General features: G+C 41.7%; 1 protein-coding gene across 2 annotated transcripts in view; it reads right to left on the minus strand.

Annotated features, from left to right (window-relative positions):
* Positions 1–24,734, minus strand: part of LOC137422079 (phospholipid-transporting ATPase ID) — a 266,687-nt gene that overhangs the window by 155,088 nt on the left and 86,865 nt on the right. For both annotated transcript variants that reach the window (XM_078772922.1, XM_078772921.1), the window contains one exon: positions 15,957–16,015. In XM_078772922.1, the coding sequence (XP_078629048.1) occupies positions 15,957–16,015 (59 nt within the window). The remainder of the gene's footprint in view (positions 1–15,956; positions 16,016–24,734) is intronic.

The following is a 24,734-nucleotide window of genomic DNA, read 5'->3' on the forward strand; positions in this document are numbered from 1 at the left end:
TTTTCTCTTTGTCATTATGGGGTATTGAGTGGAGATTGATGAGGGAAAAAATAAATTTAAACGGTTTCAGCATAAGGCTGCAACATAACAAAATGTGAAAAAGTGAAGGGGTCTGAATACTTTCTGAATGCACTGTACATACGGCACGTTTATAGCTGGATCGGGATTCGAACCTCGACTGGACAGTTGAGAGGAGAGGGAACCCTTGTGGATCTGTCCTACAAAGGGCCAGGCTCACCTATACTCTAAATGTTCAGCCTCTCACCATCTTCCAAAGCCTCATGGCACCTGTTTAGATTAAAAAGACAGGCTTAACCTGAGCTCTAAATCGAAATGGCTAAAAATGCTTTGAAACTCCAACGATGGGATAGAAAATTTCATCAAAAGGTTCAAAGAGGCCGACAACAAAATCAATAGATAAAATAACAATAAATAAAAAAAGACAAGAAAATCTCTAATTGACTTTTTCATTTCACTTTTGCTTAACGTCTGATTCCCACCACCAATCCTCCCCATCCTCCCTCCCTCTTTCACTCCCCCCCCCCCCCCCCCCACCCCTCCCATTCCACTTCATTTTGGATGCAAACCATTCTTCAGCATGGAATTTCAACGATAAAAATGATCAGTTGAAATTACAACAATTTTCCCTGAATGCTTCTGCCTCCCAAAATATTACAAGTATGTCCAATTACATCGACAGCATCAAAGACTGCTTGTGTCCTTGTATGGTTAGACAGGAAAAATCCCCAGCACATGTTTTTTGGAAAAGTCCAAACAATGATATTTTATTAAATGTTTTTCTTTTTCCGATAAACTGGTTTTGAAATTCCCATGGAATGTTATGCCGAAGTGACATTGAGGATAAGCTCTCAAGGTGTATAAAATACGGCAATGGCTCAGCATCTCAAACAGCTTCTGACAATCTAGTCTTGCACTGGCCTTCTCATGGTGTGGTTGTTCTTATTAATGGGTGCAAAGGTGAAAGGTGAATCACTGGCACCTTAAAACCAGTTGCGTCAGGAGGATGAAGCTCATCATCATTGGTCGGCAGCTCATCGTTATTGGTAGGCAGCTCATCATCATTGGTAGGCAGCTCATCATCATTGGTAGGCAGCTCATCATCGTTGGTAGGCAGCTCATCATCATTGGCATCATCATTGGTAGGCAGCTCATCATTGGTAGGCAGCTCATCATCATTGGTAGGCAGCTCATCATCATTGGTAGGCAGCTCATCGTCATTGGTAGGCAGCTCATCATCATTGGTAGGCAGCTCATCATTGGTAGGCAGCTCATCATTGGTAGGCAGCTCATCATCATTGGTAGGCAGCTCATCATTGGCATCATCATTGGTAGGCAGCTCATCATTGGTAGGCAGCTCATCATTGGTAGGCAGCTCATCATCATTGGTAGGCAGCTCATCATCATTGGTCGGCAGCTCATCATCATTGGTAGGCAGCTCATCATTGGTAGGCAGCTCATCATCATTGGTAGGCAGCTCATCATCATTGGTAGGCAGCTCATCATTGGCATCATCATTGGTAGGCAGCTCATCATTGGTAGGCAGCTCATCATTGGTAGGCAGCTCATCATTGGTAGGCAGCTCATCATCATTGGTAGGCAGCTCATCATTGGCATCATCATTGGTAGGCAGCTCATCATCATTGGTAGGCAGCTCATCATCATTGGTAGGCAGCTCATCATCATTGGTCAGCAGCTCATCATTGGTAGGCAGCTCATCATCATTGGTAGGCAGATCATCATTGGTAGGCAGCTCATCATCATTGGTCGGCAGCTCATCGTCATTGGTAGGCAGCTCATCATCATTGGTAGGCAGCTCATCATCATTGGTAGGCAGCTCATCGTCATTGGTAGGCAGCTCATCATCATTGGTAGGCAGCTCATCTATGAGAAGGAAACTGTATCCAAATCCGTCACTGCCTTGCGGGTTCAGGTTTCGAAACCAAAGGCAGGAATCCTGCTAAGAGAGACCCTTTGCCTTCATAAACCCATGGGTAATCCTTGAGCAGGGTGTACTGTCAGATTTAAGCCTCCCGATCAGGGTTACGTAAACCTGTGGTCGCAGGTGGTGGATGGACATGCAAGCAGCTGGCACATATTTCCAGTAATGGCTGGAAATATGTGCCTTGGTGGTGCTAGGCCTTGGTGCTAGGCAGATGATTCTGTGATGAAGAACAATGGCTAGCATCACCCATGCGGTATAGATAGACACTGCCTGGAAGAAGACGATGGCAAACCACCTCCGCACATGCCAAAACGATAATCATGGTCAGAAATCCAAGAGCTAAAGCAATGGTGCCGGATGATGAGCTCCTCCTCTCTCCTCCTCCCTTTTCCAATGTAATACCATTGCTCACCTTATTTCAAATGATTGTTTTCCATCAATACCTAGCCTGACTTACCATATCCACATGTTGCATCGCACTTGGCTCCAGTAAGAATACAACAGGCCCTCAGAATATTCCAGTTAAATACTAGATGGAGTTACAAATGGTTGAAATGCAGTGCGCAGGCCAATATTACATTTCTGGCTGATCCCATGCTCCTCTCTCCTCCTCTTCTTCCTCAGCACTTGATATCCAAACGAGAACGGCACTCGGTAGAGCACCTAACTCCGCCAGGCCAAACAGCTTACGTTTTGCATTCCTCAGACGGGCCGGTTCTGTATGTTCGCAGAGATCTAATCAATTCGTCGTGTCACACACCCAACCTGTCCACGAAGTTTCATCCGAATCCGTCCATGATTTTTTCAGATATACTGCTCATAGACAGACAGATGAACAGACAGACAGGGGTGAAAACAAATTGGTGATTGGAGAAATTACACCGCTATGTACAGGTAGTGGACAAAAAAAATGGAAACACCTGGGTAAATGAGCGACCCCAAGCAACAGCTCCCACACAGGTGTAAATTAAGCAAATAACATCCCAGCATGCTTTGGGCGTTGTATAAAAAATACTGCACAGGCCTGGTTGCCTGTAATTATGGCAAGCATGGCTGCAACAGGAGACCCCCCCAATGCTCCCATCCACAGAGCATGTGTGGTCACCCGATGGTTTGATGAGCATGACATTGATGTTATCCACATGTCATGGCCGACTCGGTCTCAAGATCTGAGCTAAATCGAGCATTTATGGGAAATTCTGGAACAACCGCCGAGGCAGCGTTTTCCACCTCCATCAAACAGGTGTGAGTTAATTGACCTTCTCGTGGAAGAACGGTGTGGCATCGCTCTATATACTGACGTGACGCACACCCGATAAAGTGACGTCACATTGGTGTTTCCATTGGTTTGTGCATTACTTGTACATTGGAAGCACGGAAGATAAACAGAAACTATTGTCTTTTGGATACATCACGCATGCAGAAAACGAAAGCCTGGAGAAATCAACCTGCTGGGTATGCTTGAGGGAAGAGGAAGAGGCAAACCTTGTATGTGCTGGATGGATGGGACAACCCTTCAAGGACAAAGGTACAAATATGTCCCTAAAATTGAAAACTGTGTATCTCTGATGGTTTCCCTTCAATTTTAGATTACTTCATGTTTATATATTCAAAACATTGGAGCTAACAATGGGTAAGAGACCGATTTGTTATAACACTAACACACGCACACACACACACAACCACACACACACAACCACACACACACACACACACACACACACACACACACACACACACACACACACACACACACCGATTTGTTGTAACACACACACACACACACAAACACACACACACACACACACACAACCACACACACACACACACACAACCACACACACACACACACACACACACACACACACACACACACACACACACACACACACACAACACACACACACACACACACACACACACACACACACACACACACAACCACCGATTTGTTGTAACACACACACACACACACAAACACACACACACACACACACACAACCACACACACACACACACACACACACACACACACACACACACACACACACACACACACACACAACCACACACACACACACACACACACACACACACACACACACACACCGATTTGTTGTAACACACACACACACACACAAACACACACACACACACACACACAACCACACACACACACACACACAACCACACACACACACACACACACACACACACACACACACACACACACACACAACCACACACACACAACCACACACACACACCGATTTGTTGTAACACACACACACACACACACACACACACAAACACACACACACAACCACACACACACACACACACACACACAACCACACACACACACACACACACACACACACACACACACACACACACACACACACACACACACACCGATTTGTTATTACACACACACACACACACACACTCAGATTTGTTGTAACATACACACACATTCCGATTTGTTGTAACATACACACACATACCGATTTGTTGTAACATACACACACATACCAATTTGTTGTAACATACACACACATTCCGATTTGTTGTAACATACACACACATTCCGATTTGTTGTAACATACACACACATACCAATTTGTTGTAACATACACACACATACCAATTTGTTGTAACATACACACACATTCCGATTTGTTGTAACATACACACACATTCCGATTTGTTGTAACATACACACACATACCGATTTGTTGTAACATACACACACATTCCGATTTGTTGTAACATACACACACATTCCGATTTGTTGTAACATACACACACATACCGATTTGTTGTAACATACACACACATTCCGATTTGTTGTAACATACACACACATACCGATTTGTTGTAACATACACACACATACCGATTTGTTGTAACATACACACACATTCCGATTTGTTGTAACATACACACACATTCCGATTTGTTGTAACATACACACACATTCCGATTTGTTGTAACATACACACACATTCCGATTTGTTGTAACATACACACACATTCCGATTTGTTGTAACATACACACACATTCCGATTTGTTGTAACATACACACACATACCGATTTGTTGTAACATACACACACATTCCGATTTGTTGTAACATACACACACATACCGATTTGTTGTAACATACACACACATACCAATTTGTTGTAACATACACACACATTCCGATTTGTTGTAACATACACACACATTCCGATTTGTTGTAACATACACACACATTCCGATTTGTTGTAACATACACACACATACCGATTTATTGTAACATACACACACATACTGATTTGTTGTAACATACACACACATACCGATTTGTTGTAACATACACACACATACCGATTTGTTGTAACATACACACACATACCGATTTGTTGTAACATACACACACATACCGATTTGTTGTAACATATTTGTAACACATATGTAACATGAATATGGATTTGGATACGAGGATTATTTAATTTTTAAGTGAATCTTCACCATTGAAAGATCGGGCAAAAAGCGATACATAACATGATATTTAAAAAGTTAGGGACGAGTTTTGACTAAACTTGGTGGACAAGTTGGTTTGGTGACAAGGACAAGCCGATTCGATTTTGGTTCAGGTCCGAATCCAGATCCGCCTATCATTGGGATACAAATCATAAAGTGTTCACCAGGCGGAGGTTTGCGCTCCACTGAGTGCTGTTCTCGTTTATAAGTTGTTTTTTTATCACCTATTTGCCGATATTAGCTCAACGTCACAGGTCTCATTGAAGTTGACCTCAGTTTTAGCACGAACATATAAAACTTGAGCATCTCGAGTTCATTGTTACGAACAATGACACAAAGTGATGAAGATAGTTGATCGATGTACGAACATCGCTCTCTTCAATGTTGAACATGTCGGGTCTCTCAGCGGAGCTGTTGCTGTTTCCCTGCTTTCCATCGTGCTCTCTCTGTTCTGTTCTGTCCTCTCTAGCTCCTCCATGAGCCTCGGCTTTGTATGCAGAGCAAAGGATGGATCGTGTGTATGTGCATAACCGACAAGAAAGAGTAAGAAGCCGTCAGACATTGTGGTTCAAGCTCTATCGATTCAAACTTTCTGTTACTCAAGCAACAACCACAACATGGCGACTACATATTGTGCCGCACGTGATGTGTGCTTCGACTGCTGCCGTCTCCTGAACGACTGCGATCATCTCCATAATGCTGCTTATGAAAAGTGCATCATCAAAATCATCCCAAAATAAAAACAAACAAGTACACATACATTCAAAGTACACCGCCCCATGCCAAATAATTAAATATGCTGCAGCGCGGCACCGCAGTGCAGCTCATTGAGGCTGCATTGGGAGGGAGAGGTGTACACTAATTGATTGATTAATTGTATAATTAAAATCAATAAAAGATTATCACAAAATATTTTCATAATCAATTGGCTAATCGCATAACTAAACCACTAGTGCTTCATCCGAAGATGTATCTTTTAGAAATTTAATTAAATAAGTCATTTATAAAAAATTAAATAATTAATTGATTACTCAATAAATAATTAATCGATTAATCAATAAATAATTAATAGATGAAATGATTAATCAATAAATCAAAAATATCCTTCATAGCCACATCACTTGGTCACTCATGTCCAAATATTAGCTTCCCAGCTCAAAAGGTGCCTGAGATATTGGCCAAATGAGAAAGAAAATAAATAAATGATTAATAATGAAAATAAATAAATAATAATCATAAAAAAATTAAATTATTAATCAATTCGGTCAGAGAACACATAAACTACCACTATTTCAACCGAATCTGTAACTTTAAAAAAAAAAAAGTTTTTGTCATTAATCGAATAATTAAATAATTAATCGATTAATTGATTAATTAATAAATCAAAAATATCCTTTGCAGCCAAATCACCTGGTCATTGGCATGTCCAAATATCAGCTTCCTAACTCAAAAGGTGCCTGAGTTAATGGTCAGAAGAGAAAGGAAATTTGATTAATTAAATAATTCCTTAATTAATCGCTAATAATTAAATAACTCCTCAATTTATTGATTATTCAAAAAACAAAAAATACCGTTTTGGACAAAGGACTTGCTCACTATTGTGCCGAAATTTCAGCTTCCTAGCTCAAAGGATGGCTGAGATATCGTCCGGACAAACAAACAAGAAAACAAGACAAGTACACATACATTCAAAGTACACCGCCCCATGCCAAATAATTAAATATGCTGCAGCGCGGCATTGCCGGGGCGCCTCCGGCGCCCGGCAATACCGCAGTGCAGCTCATTGAGGCTGCATTGGGAGGGAGAGGTGTACACTAATTGATTGATTAATTGTATAATTAAAATCAATAAAAGATTATCACAAAATATTTTCATAATCAATTGGCTAATCGCATAACTAAACCACTAGTGCTTCATCCGAAGATGTATCTTTTAGAAATTTAATTAAATAAGTCATTTATAAACAATTAAATAATTAATTGATTACTCAATAAATAATTAATCGATTAATCAATAAATAATTAATAGATGAAATGATTAATCAATAAATCAAAAATATCCTTGATAGCCACATCACTTGGTCACTCATGTCCAAATATTAGCTTCCCAGCTCAAAAGGTGCCTGAGATGTTGGCCAAATGAGAAAGAAAATAAATAAATGATTAATAATGAAAATAAATAAATAATAATCATAAAAAAATTAAATTATTAATCAATTTGGTCAGAGAACACATAAACTACCACTATTTCATCAGAATCTGTAACTTAAAAAAAAAAAAATTTTTTTGTCATTAATCGAATAATTAAATAATTAATCGATTAATTGATTAATTAATAAATCAAAAATATCCTTTGCAGCCAAATCACCTGGTCATTGGCATGTCCAAATATCAGCTTCCTAACTCAAAAGGTGCCTGAGTTAATGGTCAGAAGAGAAAGGAAATTTGATTAATTAAATAAGTACTTAATTAATCGCTAATAATTAAATAACTCTTCAATTTATTGATTAATCAAAAAAAAAAATACCGTTTTTGACAAAGGACTTGCTCACTACTGTGCCGAAATTTCAGCTTCCTAGCTCAAAGGATGGCTGAGATATCGCCCGGACAAACAAACAAGAAAGAAAACAAGAAAGAAAGAAAACAAACAAGAAAGAAAGAAAGAAACCAGAGTGAAAACTGAGTACTCTCTTTCAGCGTGCGTCACTGCCGAGCCCCCTTCGGTGCCCGGCAATGACGATTTGCAATGCCTGGAGATGGCATAGGAAAGGAGCGGTGTACAACAAGTACACATACATTCAAAGTACACCGCCCCATGCCAAATAATTAAATATGCTGCAGCGCGGCATTGCCGGGGCGCCTCCGGCGCCCGGCAATACCGCAGTGCAGCTCATTGAGGCTGCATTGGGAGGGAGAGGAGTACACTAATTGATTGATTTATTGTGAAATTAAAATATATAAATGATCATAAAATATTTTCTTAATCAATTGGCTAATAGCATACCTAAAGCACTAGTGCTTCATCCGAAGATGTATCTTTTAGAAATTTAATTAAATAAGTCATTTATAAAAAATTAAATAATTAATTGATTACTCAATAAATAATTAATCGATTAATCAAGAAATAATTAATAGATGAAATGATTAATCAATAAATCAAAAATATCCTTGATAGCCACATCACTTGGTCACTCATGTCCAAATATTAGCTTCCCAGCTCAAAAGGTGCCTGAGATATTGGCCAAATGAGAAAGAAAATAAATAAATGATTAATAATGAAAATAAATAAATAATAATCATAAAAAAATTAAATTATTAATCAATTTGGTCAGAGAACACATAAACTACCACTATTTCATCAGAAACTAACTTTAAAAAAAAAAATTTTTTTTGTCATTAATCGAACAATTAAATAATTAAGCGATTAATTGATTAATTAATAAATCAAAAATATCCTTTGCAGCCAAATCACCTGGTCATTGGCATGTCCAAATGTCAGCTTCCTAACTCAAAAGGTGCCTGAGTTAATGGTCAGAAGAGAAAGGAAATTTGATTAATTAAATAAGTACTTAATTAATCGCTAATAATTAAATAACTCCTCAATTTATTGATTAATCAAAAAAAAAAAATACCGTTTTTGACAAAGCACTTTCTCACTATTGTGCCAAAATTTCAGCTTCCTAGCTCAAAGGATGGCTGAGATATCGCCCGGACAAACAAGAAAGAAAACAAGTACACATACATTCAAAGTACACCGCCCCATGCCAAATAATTAAATATGCTGCAGCGCGGCATTGCCGGGGCGCCTCCGGCGCCCGGCAATACCGCAGTGCAGCTCATTGAGGCTGCATTGGGAGGGAGAGGTGTACACTAATTGATTGATTAATTGTATAATTAAAATCAATAAAAGATTATCACAAAATATTTTCATAATCAATTGGCTAATCGCATAACTAAACCAGTAGTGCTTCATCCGAAGATGTATCTTTTAGAAATTTAATTAAATAAGTCATTTATAAAAAATTAAATAATTAATTGATTACTCAATAAATAATTAATCGATTAATCAATAAATACTTAATAGATGAAATGATTAATCAATAAATCAAAAATATCCTTGATAGCCACATCACTTGGTCACTCATGTCCAAATATTAGCTTCCCAGCTCAAAAGGTGCCTGAGATATTGGCCAAATGAGAAAGAAAATAAATAAATGATTAATAATGAAAATAAATAAATAATAATCATAAAAAAATTAAATTATTAATCAATTTGGTCAGAGAACACATAAACTACCACTATTTCATCAGAATCTGTAACTTAAAAAAAAAAATTTTTTTTGTCATTAATCGAATAATTAAATAATTAATCGATTAATTGATTAATTAATAAATCAAAAATATCCTTTGCAGCCAAATCACCTGGTCATTGGCATGTCCAAATATCAGCTTCCTAACTCAAAAGGTGCCTGAGTTAATAATGGTCAGAAGATAAATGAAATTTAATTAATTAAATAAGTACTTAATTAAACGCTAATAATTAAATAACTCCTCAATTAATTGATTATTCAAAAAACAAAAAATACCGTATTTGACAAAGGACTTGCTCACTACTGTGCCGAAATTTCAGCTTCCTAGCTCAAAGGATGGCTGAGATATCGTCCGGACAACCAAGAAAACAAGAAAACAAACAAGAAACCAGAGTGAAAACTGAGTACTCTCTTTCAGCGTGCGTCACTGCCGAGCCCCCTTCGGTGCCCGGCAATGACGATTTGCAATGCCTGGAGGTGGCATAGGAAAGGAGCGGTGTACAACAAACAAACAAGAAAGAAAGAAAGAAACCAGAGTGAAAACTGAGTACTCTCTTTCAGCGTGCATCACTGCCGAGCCCCCTTCGGTGCCCAGCAATGACGATTTGCAATGCCTGGAGATGGCATAGGAAAGGAGCGGTGTACAACAACCAGAGTGAAAACTGAGTACTCTCTTTCAGCGTGCGTCACTGCTGAGCCCCCTTCGGTGCCCGGCAATGACGATTTGCAATGCCTGGAGATGGCATAGGAAAGGAGCGGTGTACAACAAACAAACAACCAGAGTGAAAACTGAGTACTCTCTTTCAGCGTGAGTCACTGCCGAGCCCCCTTCAGTGCCCGGCAATGACGATTTGCAATGCCTGGAGATGGCATAGGAAAGGAGCGGTGTACAACAAGAAAGAAAACAAGTAAAACAAACAAACAAACAAACAACCAGAGTGAAAACTGAGTACTCTCTTTCAGCGTGCGTCACTGCCGAGCCCCCTTCGGTGCCCGGCAATGACGATTTGCAATGCCTGGAGATGGCATAGGAAAGGAGCGGTGTACAACAACCAGAGTGAAAACTGAGTACTCTCTTTCAGCGTGCGTCACTGCCGAGCCCCCTTCGGTGCCCGGCAATGACGATTTGCAATGCCTGGAGATGGCATAGGAAAGGAGCGGTGTACAACTACTGCAATCTTGGGAACACATTTCAAACACTTTTGCGCTACACCGCCGAGCCTTTCAACCTAATTTAACGTTTATTTAACTTTCAAGGACCATGAAGGTTCAGGGAGGCACACATTGTGGTTTATTCCGACAAAGTAAAAATTCAGTAAGACACTAAGACGAAAACAGACTTCCTTCAGGCAGTCCACAGTTGACCTTTCCTCTTCATTTTGCTGTTATTAATGTACTCAGGTTAAGCTATCAAATGCAGCACTAAGTACCTGCTGTGGAAGCATACTCACTCAACCTGACGAAGTTTTTTTTTTTTTTTTTTTAAATACAAGATCGAGGTTCGTGTGAGAGCTAACATTAATGACAAAAAACAAACGGACACAAGTCATAATAAAGGGAGCAAGAGAGAAGATGGGGAGAGAGGGGTATGCACACAAGTACAACATTTGAGAGCAGGGACATCGGGAGATCTGTGGGAGGGAGAGGGCTTGGGGGGAGGAGGCGTGGGAAGGGGGGTGGGGTGGGGGTGGGAGAGGTAAAAAAAACACATGGACACTGCAAGGACTTCCAGGAAGGAAGTTGGTATTTCAGAAAAGTGGATCTGGGGTGAATTAACGGGGGTAGAAAAGATCAAGGTTTTGGATGGGGGAAGATAAGAGATGGTGGTGAACAGCTGTTTTAAAGACCGGGAGGGAGGAGTGGGATTGAAGAGCGCGTGGGAGTTTGTGCCAGAGGCGGGAGAAAGGAATAAAAGAGTGAAGGTGAGCAGAGAGTCTTGATTTTGTCAGTTTAACCAGAAGAGGGTTGTTATTATTTCATCTTCATCATTTCATTGTTATTTTTCATCGTTATTTCATCGTTATTTTCATCGGACGTTATTTCATCTTCTACCATTTATATTTGTGTGTACCACGTTGGTTTGCATTACCGGGCGCACAATCTTTTCTGTTAACGACATCAACATTCATCTCGTCGAGAAAAGCAAATAGCAATAAAAGGACGTCCTTCGATCAGAAAATGTGGATCAAAACGTTGTCAAAGCCATGGTTACTTAAACAAGACCAGCACAGAACACACTTTACATTGTGCATCAAGTACAACACCGAGTGATAAAAGATAACATTTATAAACATTGGTGGATGGTACACAAAATTCCCTCCATTGTGAAAAATAAATTTAAAAATAAAAACAATTCACAATTTGCTTTCTCCATGTTTGGACAGTGTAAGCTCTATCACACTGTTATCGGTACAAAATGGCCAATTCCTAGTGAACAGAAAAATAACCTTCAATCACCTGCTTGGTGAGAACAGGTTAACAGGTTTCAGTCATTTCATTGTTATCGGAGTCACCGTGTCCAACTCGTTCATGTTCTGTTCTGTGGAGATTATTTTCAAAAGGAAACGAGCATTCTGAGTATTGCGCTGCAATACATGTCCCCTACCAAAGTTCAAAGTGCCATAACTTTGTCAAAAATGATCGAATATGCAAATTTATGCACGGTTGATGCTGGTTTTCAAACTTGATCTGAGGTATGCTGAGACGTGTGTGTCACGCCTCGCCTCGTTGATAAGCCCACAAAGTCGCTCCGTGGAGTGGCCTGCACGTATTGCACTGTGTGAATTATATAATTACCAACTCACGGTCTGAGGTACTAGCGATTCAAGAGATATCCATTTTTTTTTTTTTTCGTTTAATTAACGATATCTGCCAAACCACGTGCCCTATCACAAATTCCAAAAGGACATTTTAGTAGATTGACATGCTGAACAGATTTGTGAAGTTTTCCCTCGATTGGATCAAAAATGAGGGAGGAGCTCGGTTTTAAAGGTTCATGCTTAAAAACGTCATATCTCTGAAACCATGCGACGCATGACGTCATGCTCGCTGACTTTTTTGTTCGTCATGGGGGTGCGATTCTGGCTGCAAAGTTTGGCCTCGATCTGTTCAGCCGTTGCAGAGAAAAAGGGGTTTTCTTGTTTTCACGAAAAACAATATGGCGGCCGAACCACGTGACCTGTGACGTCATAATTACCATTAAAATATTCTGCAGACCGAGTCCCCACTACGGTGTAAATTTGATCTCAATCGATCCTACTATTGCAGAGAAATCTTTTTTTAAAGGAAATTAAAACTTAAAAAGGCACTGAGTTAAGGATCATCAGAATTATCAGAATTCCCAAAGTTCAAAGTGCCATAACTTTGTCAAAAATTATCGAAACGTCGTGAAGTTCGAACTTGATCTGTAACTTATCATGAGGAAACCATGTGCCAAGTTTGAAATCATTAGCATTAAGAGTTTAGAAAAAAAGTCCGGAAAACTGTTCTTTGCGTGACGGACTGACGGACTGACAGACTGACAGACTGACAGACTGACGGACTGACGGACTGACGGACTGACGGACTGACGGACTGACGGACTGACGGACTGACAGACGGAGGGACGGCGTGCAAACCTATCGTCCCCTCGGGTGTACACCGGTAGGGGACTAACAATATTATGCTTCTTCTACAACAAATGTGCAAAAAAAGGTTGAACCTGTACACCTTAGTATGAGAACACAGCTTGGAAATAATCTTCTCAATGAACCATGCTTAATGAAGTTTAAATGTGTAACAAATCTTGAATGGGTTGTTATGTGGAAGGGGGCAGGGGGAGGGGGAAGTCCATATATACATCATGTTGAGATTAGTTTGGACTGTGCGATCGCGTAGGCCAGATTCACTCTGACATCAGAAATATTTATCAGAGTAAGCCAACTTGTTAAATGTGCACCGAGGGGGCAGTGAGCATCCAATATAAATCAGAAAGGGGAACATTGTTGTTTGAAACCTCCTGTAAATCAGGAGAGGCCAGGTGAGGTCTTACGGCACCAGGCATTTAACAACGAATGCACACTGTTTGACTGGAAGGCCGCGCAAGCCATGGCGACGAGGTCGCCTGTGAAGACCTGGTTGGAAAAATTTAAAATAAAATGGAAATTCAGATTCAGAACCTCTCAAACTTAAAAAAAAAAAATAGGACCGCAGGTGCTGAAGCCCACCATCAGGAGCAAGTCATTCAAACCTCCCCCAGACCCTGATATTTTTAATGCCATGAACAAACTTTGGAATATCATAGGATTTGAAGGTTGTGAAACACCCACCGTAGTTCCCCTTAATGAGTGCAGACTTTGATGTGGTCAATACACCTTCGTTAGGCATCAGATATGAAGGTTGCGGATAAGTTTCATCAAAATCGTGTGTTTGGTTAAAGCGATAATGACTGAAGTGCTTACAGACTCACTCACTGACTTACCTACGGACAAAGCTCGATCGCATAAGGTAACTGGACTAAAGCCCAGTGAAGCTAAAAATGTAAATGGTTACAAATCTCCACAAAATCAGAATGAACCTTAAAATCTGGAATTATGGAACCTGACTAAATGGTAGCGACAGGAGGGTGTGAACTGTGAAGTATAAAAAGGGTTAAATTACTCCCGCCAGGGAGTAATGCATTCGATTGTGTCCGTGTGTGTGTGTGTGTGTGTGTGTGTGTGTGTGTGTGTGTGTGTGTGTGTGTGTGTGTGTGTGTGTGTGTGTGTGTGTGTGCATGTGTGTTCGTGTGTTCGTGTGTTTGTGAACAAGGTATCTGGAAAAGTTCTGAACGGATTTGGATGAAAGTTGGTGGGATGATTGCCCTTGGGATAAGGAAGAATTGCTTAGTTTTTGGTGAAGCTCAGGATATTATTCCTGATGCAGGAATTTTTTGAAGGATTTTTTACCTTTGGAACATAGGGCTCCAACTTGACCCACGGCGGGAGTATGCGCTCTACTGAGTGGCGTTCTAGTTCCTCCTATATTAGTGTCATGCTGGCATTAATGAAATTACATTCCGCAACTCTTACATGTAGAAATTAATAATAAATAAATAAATAAAAATACTACGATCATGCTCAAACACCGCCACTTTTTAAGAACTTTATGTTCAAGAAAAGTGATAAACAAACTGGACAACAATGTTCCCTCGATACACAACAAATGAGAACGTCACTCCAAGGTGGCGAGAATGCGTGGTTGTAAGTAAGGTGTAGACAAGTTACCTGAGATTATATAAAACTCAGTTTATGAGCATGTCTCTCAGGTTGTCCTCACAATACAAAGCATCCGAGAGAACAACAAGTTTAGAGAAATGTGAAGTTTTGGAAAGAATAACAAATAAACATGTAAAGAATAACAGTTTAGCTCATCTATAAAGGTGAAAAACGCCGAAGTGCTTACATTTGGGGAACTGCACTTTCTTCCTCACATCGGAGCGAAATGGAATATGAAACGGTTTCCTATTCTGTCTCACCCCGAGGAAGGGCCTGGTCCCGAAACATCAGCACTTCTGCAGGATTTTCACGGCGGACAAGCTAAACCGTTATTCTTATTTGTTTGACGTTTGTTTTTGTTTCCTCAATCTCCTCAATCTCATTGGTCCATCAAAGGTTTCAAGATAGCTGTTCAACAATGTCAGATCATCCTCACCCAGAGCCAAAATCCTTTTCTACCCATATTGACCCTCCACAAGCCTACCCCTTTCCAAGTTTCCAGTTTTCCTTCCAGTTCTGTGATTGAGAGTTTGTGGCTGTATCCACCATGCACACCCCCTTGTTCTCACTTTGTCCTTGCTTCTCCAAGACCCCCTCTATTTTGTCCCTCAACCCTGCCGTTGGTGTAACCCCACCTCCACCCCATCTCCTGTTCTTTTCATGCCGTTACATCCTGATGCTTTCTGTGTTCTACCTCCGCCACGAGCCTCGACAATGTATAAAAATAAAAAGCCATGGCCACATGCACGTTTCTGTTTCGATTTAATAAAATGCAATGTGGCCTAATGACAAAATTATACATTGCTGCTTTAATGGTTTATACCGAATGTTTATGACAGGAGTCGGATCTCAGTTTAAACAGTGTGATTGGCCCGATTCCAGAGAGCAATGATTGTAACAATGACAGACGAGCACTCACCGCGTACTGAAATTTCTCATTGTACTCCCGGTCGTTCGCCCGCAACCTGCGTTCCTCTTCTGCAAGACAGAATGAGTTGGAACCACAATGAGAAATGGCAGCCTAATGGAAGAACACTTAAACAGTACAAACTCAAGCTGAACATTGACCATATGCCATTGCCAATGCCTGGTATCATTCGCAGTTTACTCCTGCTTATAGAATTTACATCACGGTAGAGTTTTGGTGAAGGAGGAATAGTGGATTGCATTGAAAGGAAAAATTGGATTTTAGAGGAAAGAAGGACATTATTTAACATTTCACTTGGATTCGAACCCAGAAAGTGCTAATTGTGCCACAAATGCATATAAACATATTTTTGCCCTTTGCGTATTATAATATTGTATTTAATATATAATGTTGTGTCTTGCCTATCACAAATAAGAAGTTAATAAAAAAAATAGCACAATTTAGCTAGCTTACCGACAACTCAAAGTGTTGGTCCATCACTACAAACAATTGGTCTAGTGAACGATGTATTCCTCCATCGTGGCGAGTATACAGGTCAACGCGGTGCAGCATCTTACACCTGTTACATACTACACGAAGTTTCAGACACTTTCAATGAAATAACGAACAAAAGAGAGAGAAAAAATAAACATCTACTGCTGCAAATGTTAAAGACTCAACGTCATTTACATTTGCACTTCTAATGAGTGGAATACAAACGCAGATCCACAAGTGTGTGTGCTTGGATACTTCAACAGACGAGCGAGTAGAGAAACATAACATTTTAATGGCTGCAAAGCCTCTGGAATGAACAAAGAAAGTAGAGATCAGATCACATCAGATCATGGTCTATACAGAGCGTCGGTTCTGCCAAAGCAGTTTTTATGGAAAGGGAATTGCAATCTTGGACTGGTCGCCACTCCAACACAGGAAGTCAGGGCAGGAATTTGGAATTTGTTCAGGGTTCGGGCAAACGCTCATCTTCTCTTCGTGAAGGACATTGTGGTGTAGCGTGGTGCTACGCACGCAACTTGTTTGCCAACGAAGGTAAGCCACAACGCGTAGGGTCAAAAGAGTCTTTATTCAATAGCTCAAACTGTAGCACTGAACATTGGTGACCCCTTTTGGTTCAGCCGTCGCTGACCACAGAACGCGCCATGGCCAACAACGCGGTAGCGGTGAAGCTCCCTGAGTTTTGGGAAGCTCAGGCCGAAGTATGGTTCGTGCAGGCCGAGGCACAGTTCCAACTTCGAGGCGTAACGGCGGATGAGACGCGTTATTACCACGTCATCGCCGCCCTCGGGCCCGGCACAGCCGCCCGAGTCGTGTCCGTCCTGCGGAACCCACCGGCCGACCACAGGTACGAGGCGCTCAAGCGTCTCCTCATCGCTACGTTCGGCCTCACGGAGTGCGAGCGGGCCGACCGCCTCCTGGACCTTCCCGAACTCGGCGACACACGACCATCGGTCCGGATGGACTACATGCTTTCGGTTCGCATGCATCGGTTCGTGTCCGCCACAGTGGGACCTTTAACGTCCACCGACTAAAGCTATCAGGATGCCCAGTTTAACGTCCATTCGAGGGACGGCACCACACGTTGATACATTTCACACCAGGATGACACTTTATACCTGGGTCGGGATTCAAACCCAGGCTAGACAGCTTAGAGGTGAGTGTTTGTAGCCCAAAGGCATGTTTCCTGCCAGCCCATAGTAAATAGGGTGTGCCTAAACAGTGAGCACACTGATTAAATAACTGCCAAATACAAATTAATGTCTAATTAGACAACTAGTATAAAGATCCGGTCAAAAATGACGGGTTGGAACAGTTCATTCGACGGTGCAGCCTCATGAGCATGACAAAGTCTGAAGCCTCGGCCTAATGTCAGGTATGCTTGTATCTTTGTGTGCCTAAACAGTGAGCACACTGATTAAATAACTGCCAAATACAAATTAATGTCTAATTAGACAATTAGTATAAAGATCCGGTCAAAAATGACGGGTTGGAACAGTTCATTCGACGGTGCAGCCTCATGAGCGTGACAAAGTCTGAAGCCTCGGCCTAATGTCAGGTATGCTTGTATCTTCTTATTAATTAGGCATCTTACGTACAGGAATTAGTACTCGGTTTACTCTGTGAGCATTGCACATCACGTGCAGTGAATGTCACCTCCCAGCAACTTGTATTTATTTTTATTTAAAATAAAAAAAATACGCTCTGTACACCGCCCTTGAGGCTCGGTTTGCAAACCACCAACTACAATTCCAACATAAGAGACATAATTACTCTTATGAAAAAAGGTTTTTTAGAGTTAGGTTTACCTCAAAAGTAGACGGTAGCGAACAAACATTTGTGTTAAAAGAATGGCCTTTAAAATCCGACTCAAATGGTCTTTATGACGGGGGACAGACATCAGTACAAACACACAAAGTGGCATTGTGTTTTATATGGTACATTCTGACATTTAATATTGATAAAGATTCACTGTGATTGCTGTTGTTCATCATTGGCAGCTGGATTAAAATAGCTCGGTGAAAAACCAGACAGTTTCATTGGCAAAATATGTTTCACAAATTGAACTAAAGACAAGCATGCATACTTAAAATCTGACCAAGACGTTTTACTTAAATACTTGTAAGTAAACTTTATGTTTTGTTCGGTGGAAATGGGGAATGGGGGGATCCATAGCTAGATTGTGAAGAAAAACATGGACGGTGCCACTGCGAGCTTAGATTACTGTTGTATCAGAAGGGAAGTGTCAGAGTAAGTCGTCTAGTTAAACGTGCACCAAGGAGCCCGCCCGAGTTAACAACGGTGCCCAAGGAACTTCATCTTGGGGGGTGGCTCAAACTTTACATTTACTCACCTTTTTACATTTATTCATCATTTATCAGCTAACCGCCATGCTGGAAGTACTCTATGGTAGCGATATTACCTTTGTATTTCAGCCATATTTGTATACGTGATAATCGGATGGCCTCCGAGTATGCAATGCATTTGGTAACAGTAATAGGTAGGGAAGCATTACCTCACCGTAGGTTGTAATTATTATTTATTAACACGGGGAAGGTGGTGAAGTACTAATAGTCCATTCCCAAAACAGCTTTGCTCTCCCACTTCTCGCGTCTTCCCCAATCTTGCGAGAGTTCCCTCGTTCCTCATAAAAAAAACCCTCCTCTCCCACCCCAACATCTGAGTTTTCAGCGATTCCCTCAACTCAGTCTGGTCTCCGGCTCTCAGTGATTCACTGCCCGTGCGCCATGACACTTCTGGTGGGGGTATAGAGCACATTCATGGTGAGCATCAGCCCTTATATACAGTCGTGACAAAAGATATTGGCACCTTTGCACTTTTTTAAAAAACTCACAGTTTTCTCGAAAATAAGTTGAAATTGACAAAAGTATTTGGTTCCCACAATTCTTTATTTCACTGTTAATATTACAGAACCTTTGTTTTTGATTCAGAACTTAATATATCCTTTTAAATCTGAAAATAAATAGAAATTGCATTGACAAAATTATTGACACCCTCGACTTAATATTTGGTAGCACGGCCTTTGGACAAAATAACTGCAGTCAAGCGCTCCCTCTTGCCATGAATGAGCTTCCTACACCTCTCCACTGGCAGTTTGGCCCACTTTTCTTGTGCAAACTGCTCCAGTTCTCCCAGATTTGAAGGATACCTTCTCCCAACTGCTGTTTTCAGATCTCCCCACAGGTGTTCAATGAGATTTAGATCTGCACTCATTGTGGCTACTTCAGAACATTCCAGCGTTTTGTCTTGAACCATTCCTGGATGCTTTTTGAAGTGTGTTTGGGGTCATTGTCCTGCTGCAAGACCCATGACCTTCGGCGGAGACCCAGGTTTCTGACACTGGGTTCAACATTGCGCTCCAAAATACCTTGGTAATCTCCTGATTTCATGATGCCATGCACACATTCAAGGTACGCAGTGCCAGAGGCAGCACAGCAACCCCAAAACATCACTGAACCTCCTCCATGCTTGACTGTAGGGAAGGTGTTCTTTTATTTGAAGGCCTCATTTTGTTTTCTGCAAACAGAGATGACGTGCTTTACAAAAAAGCTCTAATTTGATCTCATCTGTCCACAGGACATTTTCCCAGAATCTCAGAAGGATTTAGGCTTGTTCAGGTGTGTTTTAGCAAACTCCCGCCGGGCTTTGTTATGTCTCTCTCGGCAGTGGGGTCCTCCTGGGTCTACTACCATAGAACCCCCTTTCATTGAGTTGGCGACGGATGGTGCGAGTTGAAACTGTCGTACCTTGTGTCTGAAGGTCAGGTTGAATCTGTTTGGCAGGTGATCGAGGCGTTTTCTCCACCATTCAAACAATCCTTCGCTGCAATCTTCGATCAAGTTTTCTCTTTGTGGCCCGGTCCAGGGAGGTTGGCTACAGTGACATGGGCCTTAAACTTCCTGATAACATTGCGTATGGTGGACACAGGAACATTAAGGTGTCTGGAGATGGACTTGTAACCTTGAGATTGTCCATGCTTGGCGACAATATTGTGTCTGACCTCCTCAGACAATTCTCTGGTTTTCTTTCTTTTCTCCATGCTCATTGCGGTGCACACAGTGACAAAAAACAGCAGAATGACTCCTTTTCTCCATTCAAACTGGTTGAATGAGTGATTTTTATTTTACATGCACCTGCAACTCACCATAGGTGTGCAAGGAGAATCACCTGCTTGAAATCTAATTATTTCTTACAACTTCTAAAAGGTGCCAATAATATTGTCCGGGCCATTTTAGGATACCTGTGTGGAATAAGCTATGATTTAGTAATTTTTCAGCTTTTTTTTGTTTTGTTCCACTGCAAGCCAAAGAAATGCAAATGTGGATATCAAAACATTTTTTTTATTTCAACAATTTTTTGGAAGAAATGGTGAATTATTTGAAAAAAGTGCAAGGATGCCAATATTTTTGGCCACAACTGTTATAGGAAAGTGTGAAACGTGTGATAACCCAGCTAACAGACCTACTTTGGGCTAAAGTTGGGCCACAGTCAGTCCTGACGTTAGGCCGACGTGATTTTGGTCGGCAGGTGAAGTTATCACTTTTACAAGCACTTGGAAATGTTGGCCTGACGTTGGCAAATCGACGCCGTTTTTAAAACCAATTATTGCTTTTACTTTCACAACCAACTTTTGCAAACTTTACGTCGTCCAGATATAATGCACATGTACTTTGTCAATAAACAAGGATTTCTTTATTTTAGTGTTTAGAACTTGAGATTTTATCATTAATTAGGGTTCCTGCGAGGTTCACACTGGAAGCCTATTGTTCATGTTAATTATGTTTCTTTTTGTCATTGTTTCCCAATTTGCTGTCATGAAATCGCGGGAAGGCAGATTTTAACTTGGAATGGACGAGTGGCTTACAGAAGGCAACACGTTCCTCATCCCAGAATCCGAAGAAACCAAACGACCTCACAAATATCATCTAATAACAAATCTACCGACAACATATAAAGGCCGCAACCTCTCTTGGGCAAGCCACATTTCAAAGTTGGCCTCCAAAGCTAGATGCCGACTGGGTGGGCCTTCTCCGTCATGTAAAGTCGTCGTACCCCACCCACCTCCCCCCGCTTGCCCCCCAGGTTTCTGCAGGGTGCTCACAGTTCACTTCAGATGAAATTACTTGAATCCAGGATCACTGCCAACCTCTACTCATTTGTTCCTCTTTTTTCCTGCCTATGGAACCAATTTCCACATTCTCTTCAATCTGTCTTGTTGTACATTTTGTCCTGTTGCATCCTGATCCTTTCAGTGTACCACCTCTCCCACGGGCCTCAACAATGTCGAGGGGGAAAAAAAACAAAGGAAATAAAAAAGGGGTTCATGGTGGACCACATGTGCGCACTGCGGGAACCTGAGGGGGACAAAGCAAGGAAAGAGCAGAGGGTGCAAGACCAGAAAGGACCTGGTAGAAGACAGAGGGACCACCAACCTGTCTTTCAACTCACTTGCTGCCATTTCGATTTTAAACACATGCATTAAAAGCAAACCTCTCACCTATCCACCCCCAACAAACAAACAAAGAACCTCGTCATGAATGGTAAAACAAATTCAATCAAAAAATGATTAATGTACATGACACTGTTTTACAAATGTGAAAATTGTACCGCCCCGGTAGTTCAAAACAAACGTGTTACACCATCACGTGGAATCTGTTACGAAATAAATATTTAAATTCTGGTGCAATTAACAGCACATCACACATCATGGCGGTTTGTTGTACATTTCCTCAGGGGACCGACAGAGATATCAAAGTCTCGGCTATGAAACAACCCGACAAAGTTACATCAAACACTGAAGGATGGTCTACATGGATTAAAGCCACAAACGTTTGCACAAGCATACACACAGGTCACAAGAGGAGGAAACTTATCAGCAGTGCACAGTAGGAAACATAAACACAAACTCTCACCCTCTCTCTCTGTCTGCCTCTGTCCTGTCCATCTTTGCCCATTTCTGTCCATCTCTGTCCATCTCTGTCCATCTCTGTCCATCTCTGTCCATCTCTGTACATCTCTGTACATCTCTGTCCATCTCTGTACATCTCTGTACATCTATATCTCTCTTTCTCCCTCTGTATGTATCCGTCCCTTTTCCCCCTCTTTCCCTTTCCACCTCTCCCCCTCTATGTATCCGTCCCTTTTCCCCCTCTTTCCCTCTCCCCCTCTATGTATCCGTCCCTTTTCCCCCTCTTTCCCTCTCCCCCTCTCCCTCTCTTTCCCTCTCCCCCTCTATGTATCCATCCCTTTTCCCCCTCTTTCCCTCTCCCCCTCTCCCTCTCTTTCCCTCTCCCTCTCTTTCCCTCTCCCTCTCTTTCCGTCTCCCTATCTTTCCCTCTCCCCCTCTCCCTCTCTTTCCCTCTCCCCCTCTTTCCCTCTCCCTCTCTTTCCCTCTCCCCCTCTTTCCCTCTCCCCCTCTTTCCCTCTCCCTCTCTTTCCCTATTCCCCTCTTTCCCTCTCCCCCTCTCCCTCTCTTTCCCTCTCCCTCTCTTTCCCTCTCCCTCTCTTTCCCTCTCCCTCTCTTTCCCTCTCCCTCTCTTTCCCTCTCCCCTCTTCCCCTCTCTCACTGAAATGAACAACATCTGCGACTAAGCAACACCCATCTGCCACAATGTAAGGAGAGGAAAAAAAACCAAAAACATATGGATAACAAGACAAAGTGTTGAAACGGTTCAATGAACGAGCAGGAAAACAAAATGGAATCACAGCAAATGTGTTAAATCCCAAGAATATGCACTTAATGGGCACTATATCCCCGGAGGAAGGGCTCAACACGGACAAGGCTACAACACGGACCACAACCCCGTTAGCAATCATTATGACCCAAATTTGCAGAAAAAATAGATTGTATATATAAAAAACAGATAATCTGGCACGACCTCGAAATGAGCTCCGACGTCGTTGCTTTTTGGGTTGTCGAGTCGTCCGATATAGCGGAACAAGGACGCAAACAACCAACAGAGGAATCCTGATTTTGAAATTTTGCCACGATATGAATCTGGACCACAAGAATCACACTCCTCCCACCACCACCACCCCATTCATGTCCTTACTATTCTCATCCCTATCACAAGGCAATTTATACATCGTCTTCGTCCCACCGTCCTCTTCCAATGTGTTGTACACCAACTTCTCCATACCATTCCTCACCTTATCCACAGCTCTCTTTGCTGCTTTCTTCTTTTGCTCATACAGGTGCAGCAACCCTGCTTCCGGTTGCCTCCCTCTCTCCTTGATATACTCTATCCTCTTCCAAACCTCCTTTTCACCAACTGCCTTCCCCACTTCCTCTGTCCATCATACCTGTTTTCCATCCCTCGTCGATCCTGACGTCCTTCCACACAAAACCTGTGCAATTCCTCCAAATTCCTCTTAGGAACTTCTTCCACTCCTCCTCCAAACCTTTTGCTTCTTCGCTAAGTTGCTCAAACTTGCCACTCATCCTTTCCTTGTACTTTTTGACAATGTTACTCCGACACTTCCCCCACCTAATAATCTTTCGACCCCTGCTCTAATCTTTCAACAAAGATGCACACATAATCTTTCAACACCATGTATCTGTTGGTACAGTAATGGCATCAAACGATGACAAACGAGGGGGGGGGGGGGGGGTGTGGGGGGAGGGCGGAATAAAATGAGTAACTCCACCTCGTACAAGAAAAATGCAAGAAGAGTTTAAAAACAATTTCATTTCGACAAAATGCAGGATGGACCGACTACAAAGTATATTTGATATGCAAACGACTACCTGTCGGTTATGCCACAGGGCGTATACCTACAACGGTACATAAACATTGCAGCAACCAGGGGCGGGTGTCAGGGGGTCGAGCCTCCTCCTTGGCTCAAGTATGGGAGAAAATTGTCTGACTGTATTCGCACTGATATTGCATCTCAGTGGAGACTGTGATCGACACTCGTGCACCCTCACTTGGTTGCCTTGATTTTGTGGACCTGTGCCATTTACTCATTTATCAGGTAACCCGAGCACCCCTGTACGCACGTGTGCGGCTATGTCCACGATAGCATGCTCAGAGCAAAGTACAAAACCAAATTGATCAATCATTGACTGGTTTAGCAAACCGATCATCGATGACGACATTTGACTTGCTGTCCCCGACACAAGCAGATCCAACAAAAAAAGTGCAAAACAAATCGGTGTGCAGGCTCGCGATACAAAATGTTGCTTTTACCTGTCGAAAGGAATACTTAACAGGAACAAAAACAGTCGGTAACTCCGTGCAGGTATGAAAAACACAT

Source organism: Myxine glutinosa, chromosome 2 (genome assembly GCF_964187855.1).
Source record: "Myxine glutinosa chromosome 2, kmMyxGlut1.1, whole genome shotgun sequence".
NCBI classification, from domain to species: domain Eukaryota; kingdom Metazoa; phylum Chordata; class Myxini; order Myxiniformes; family Myxinidae; genus Myxine; species Myxine glutinosa.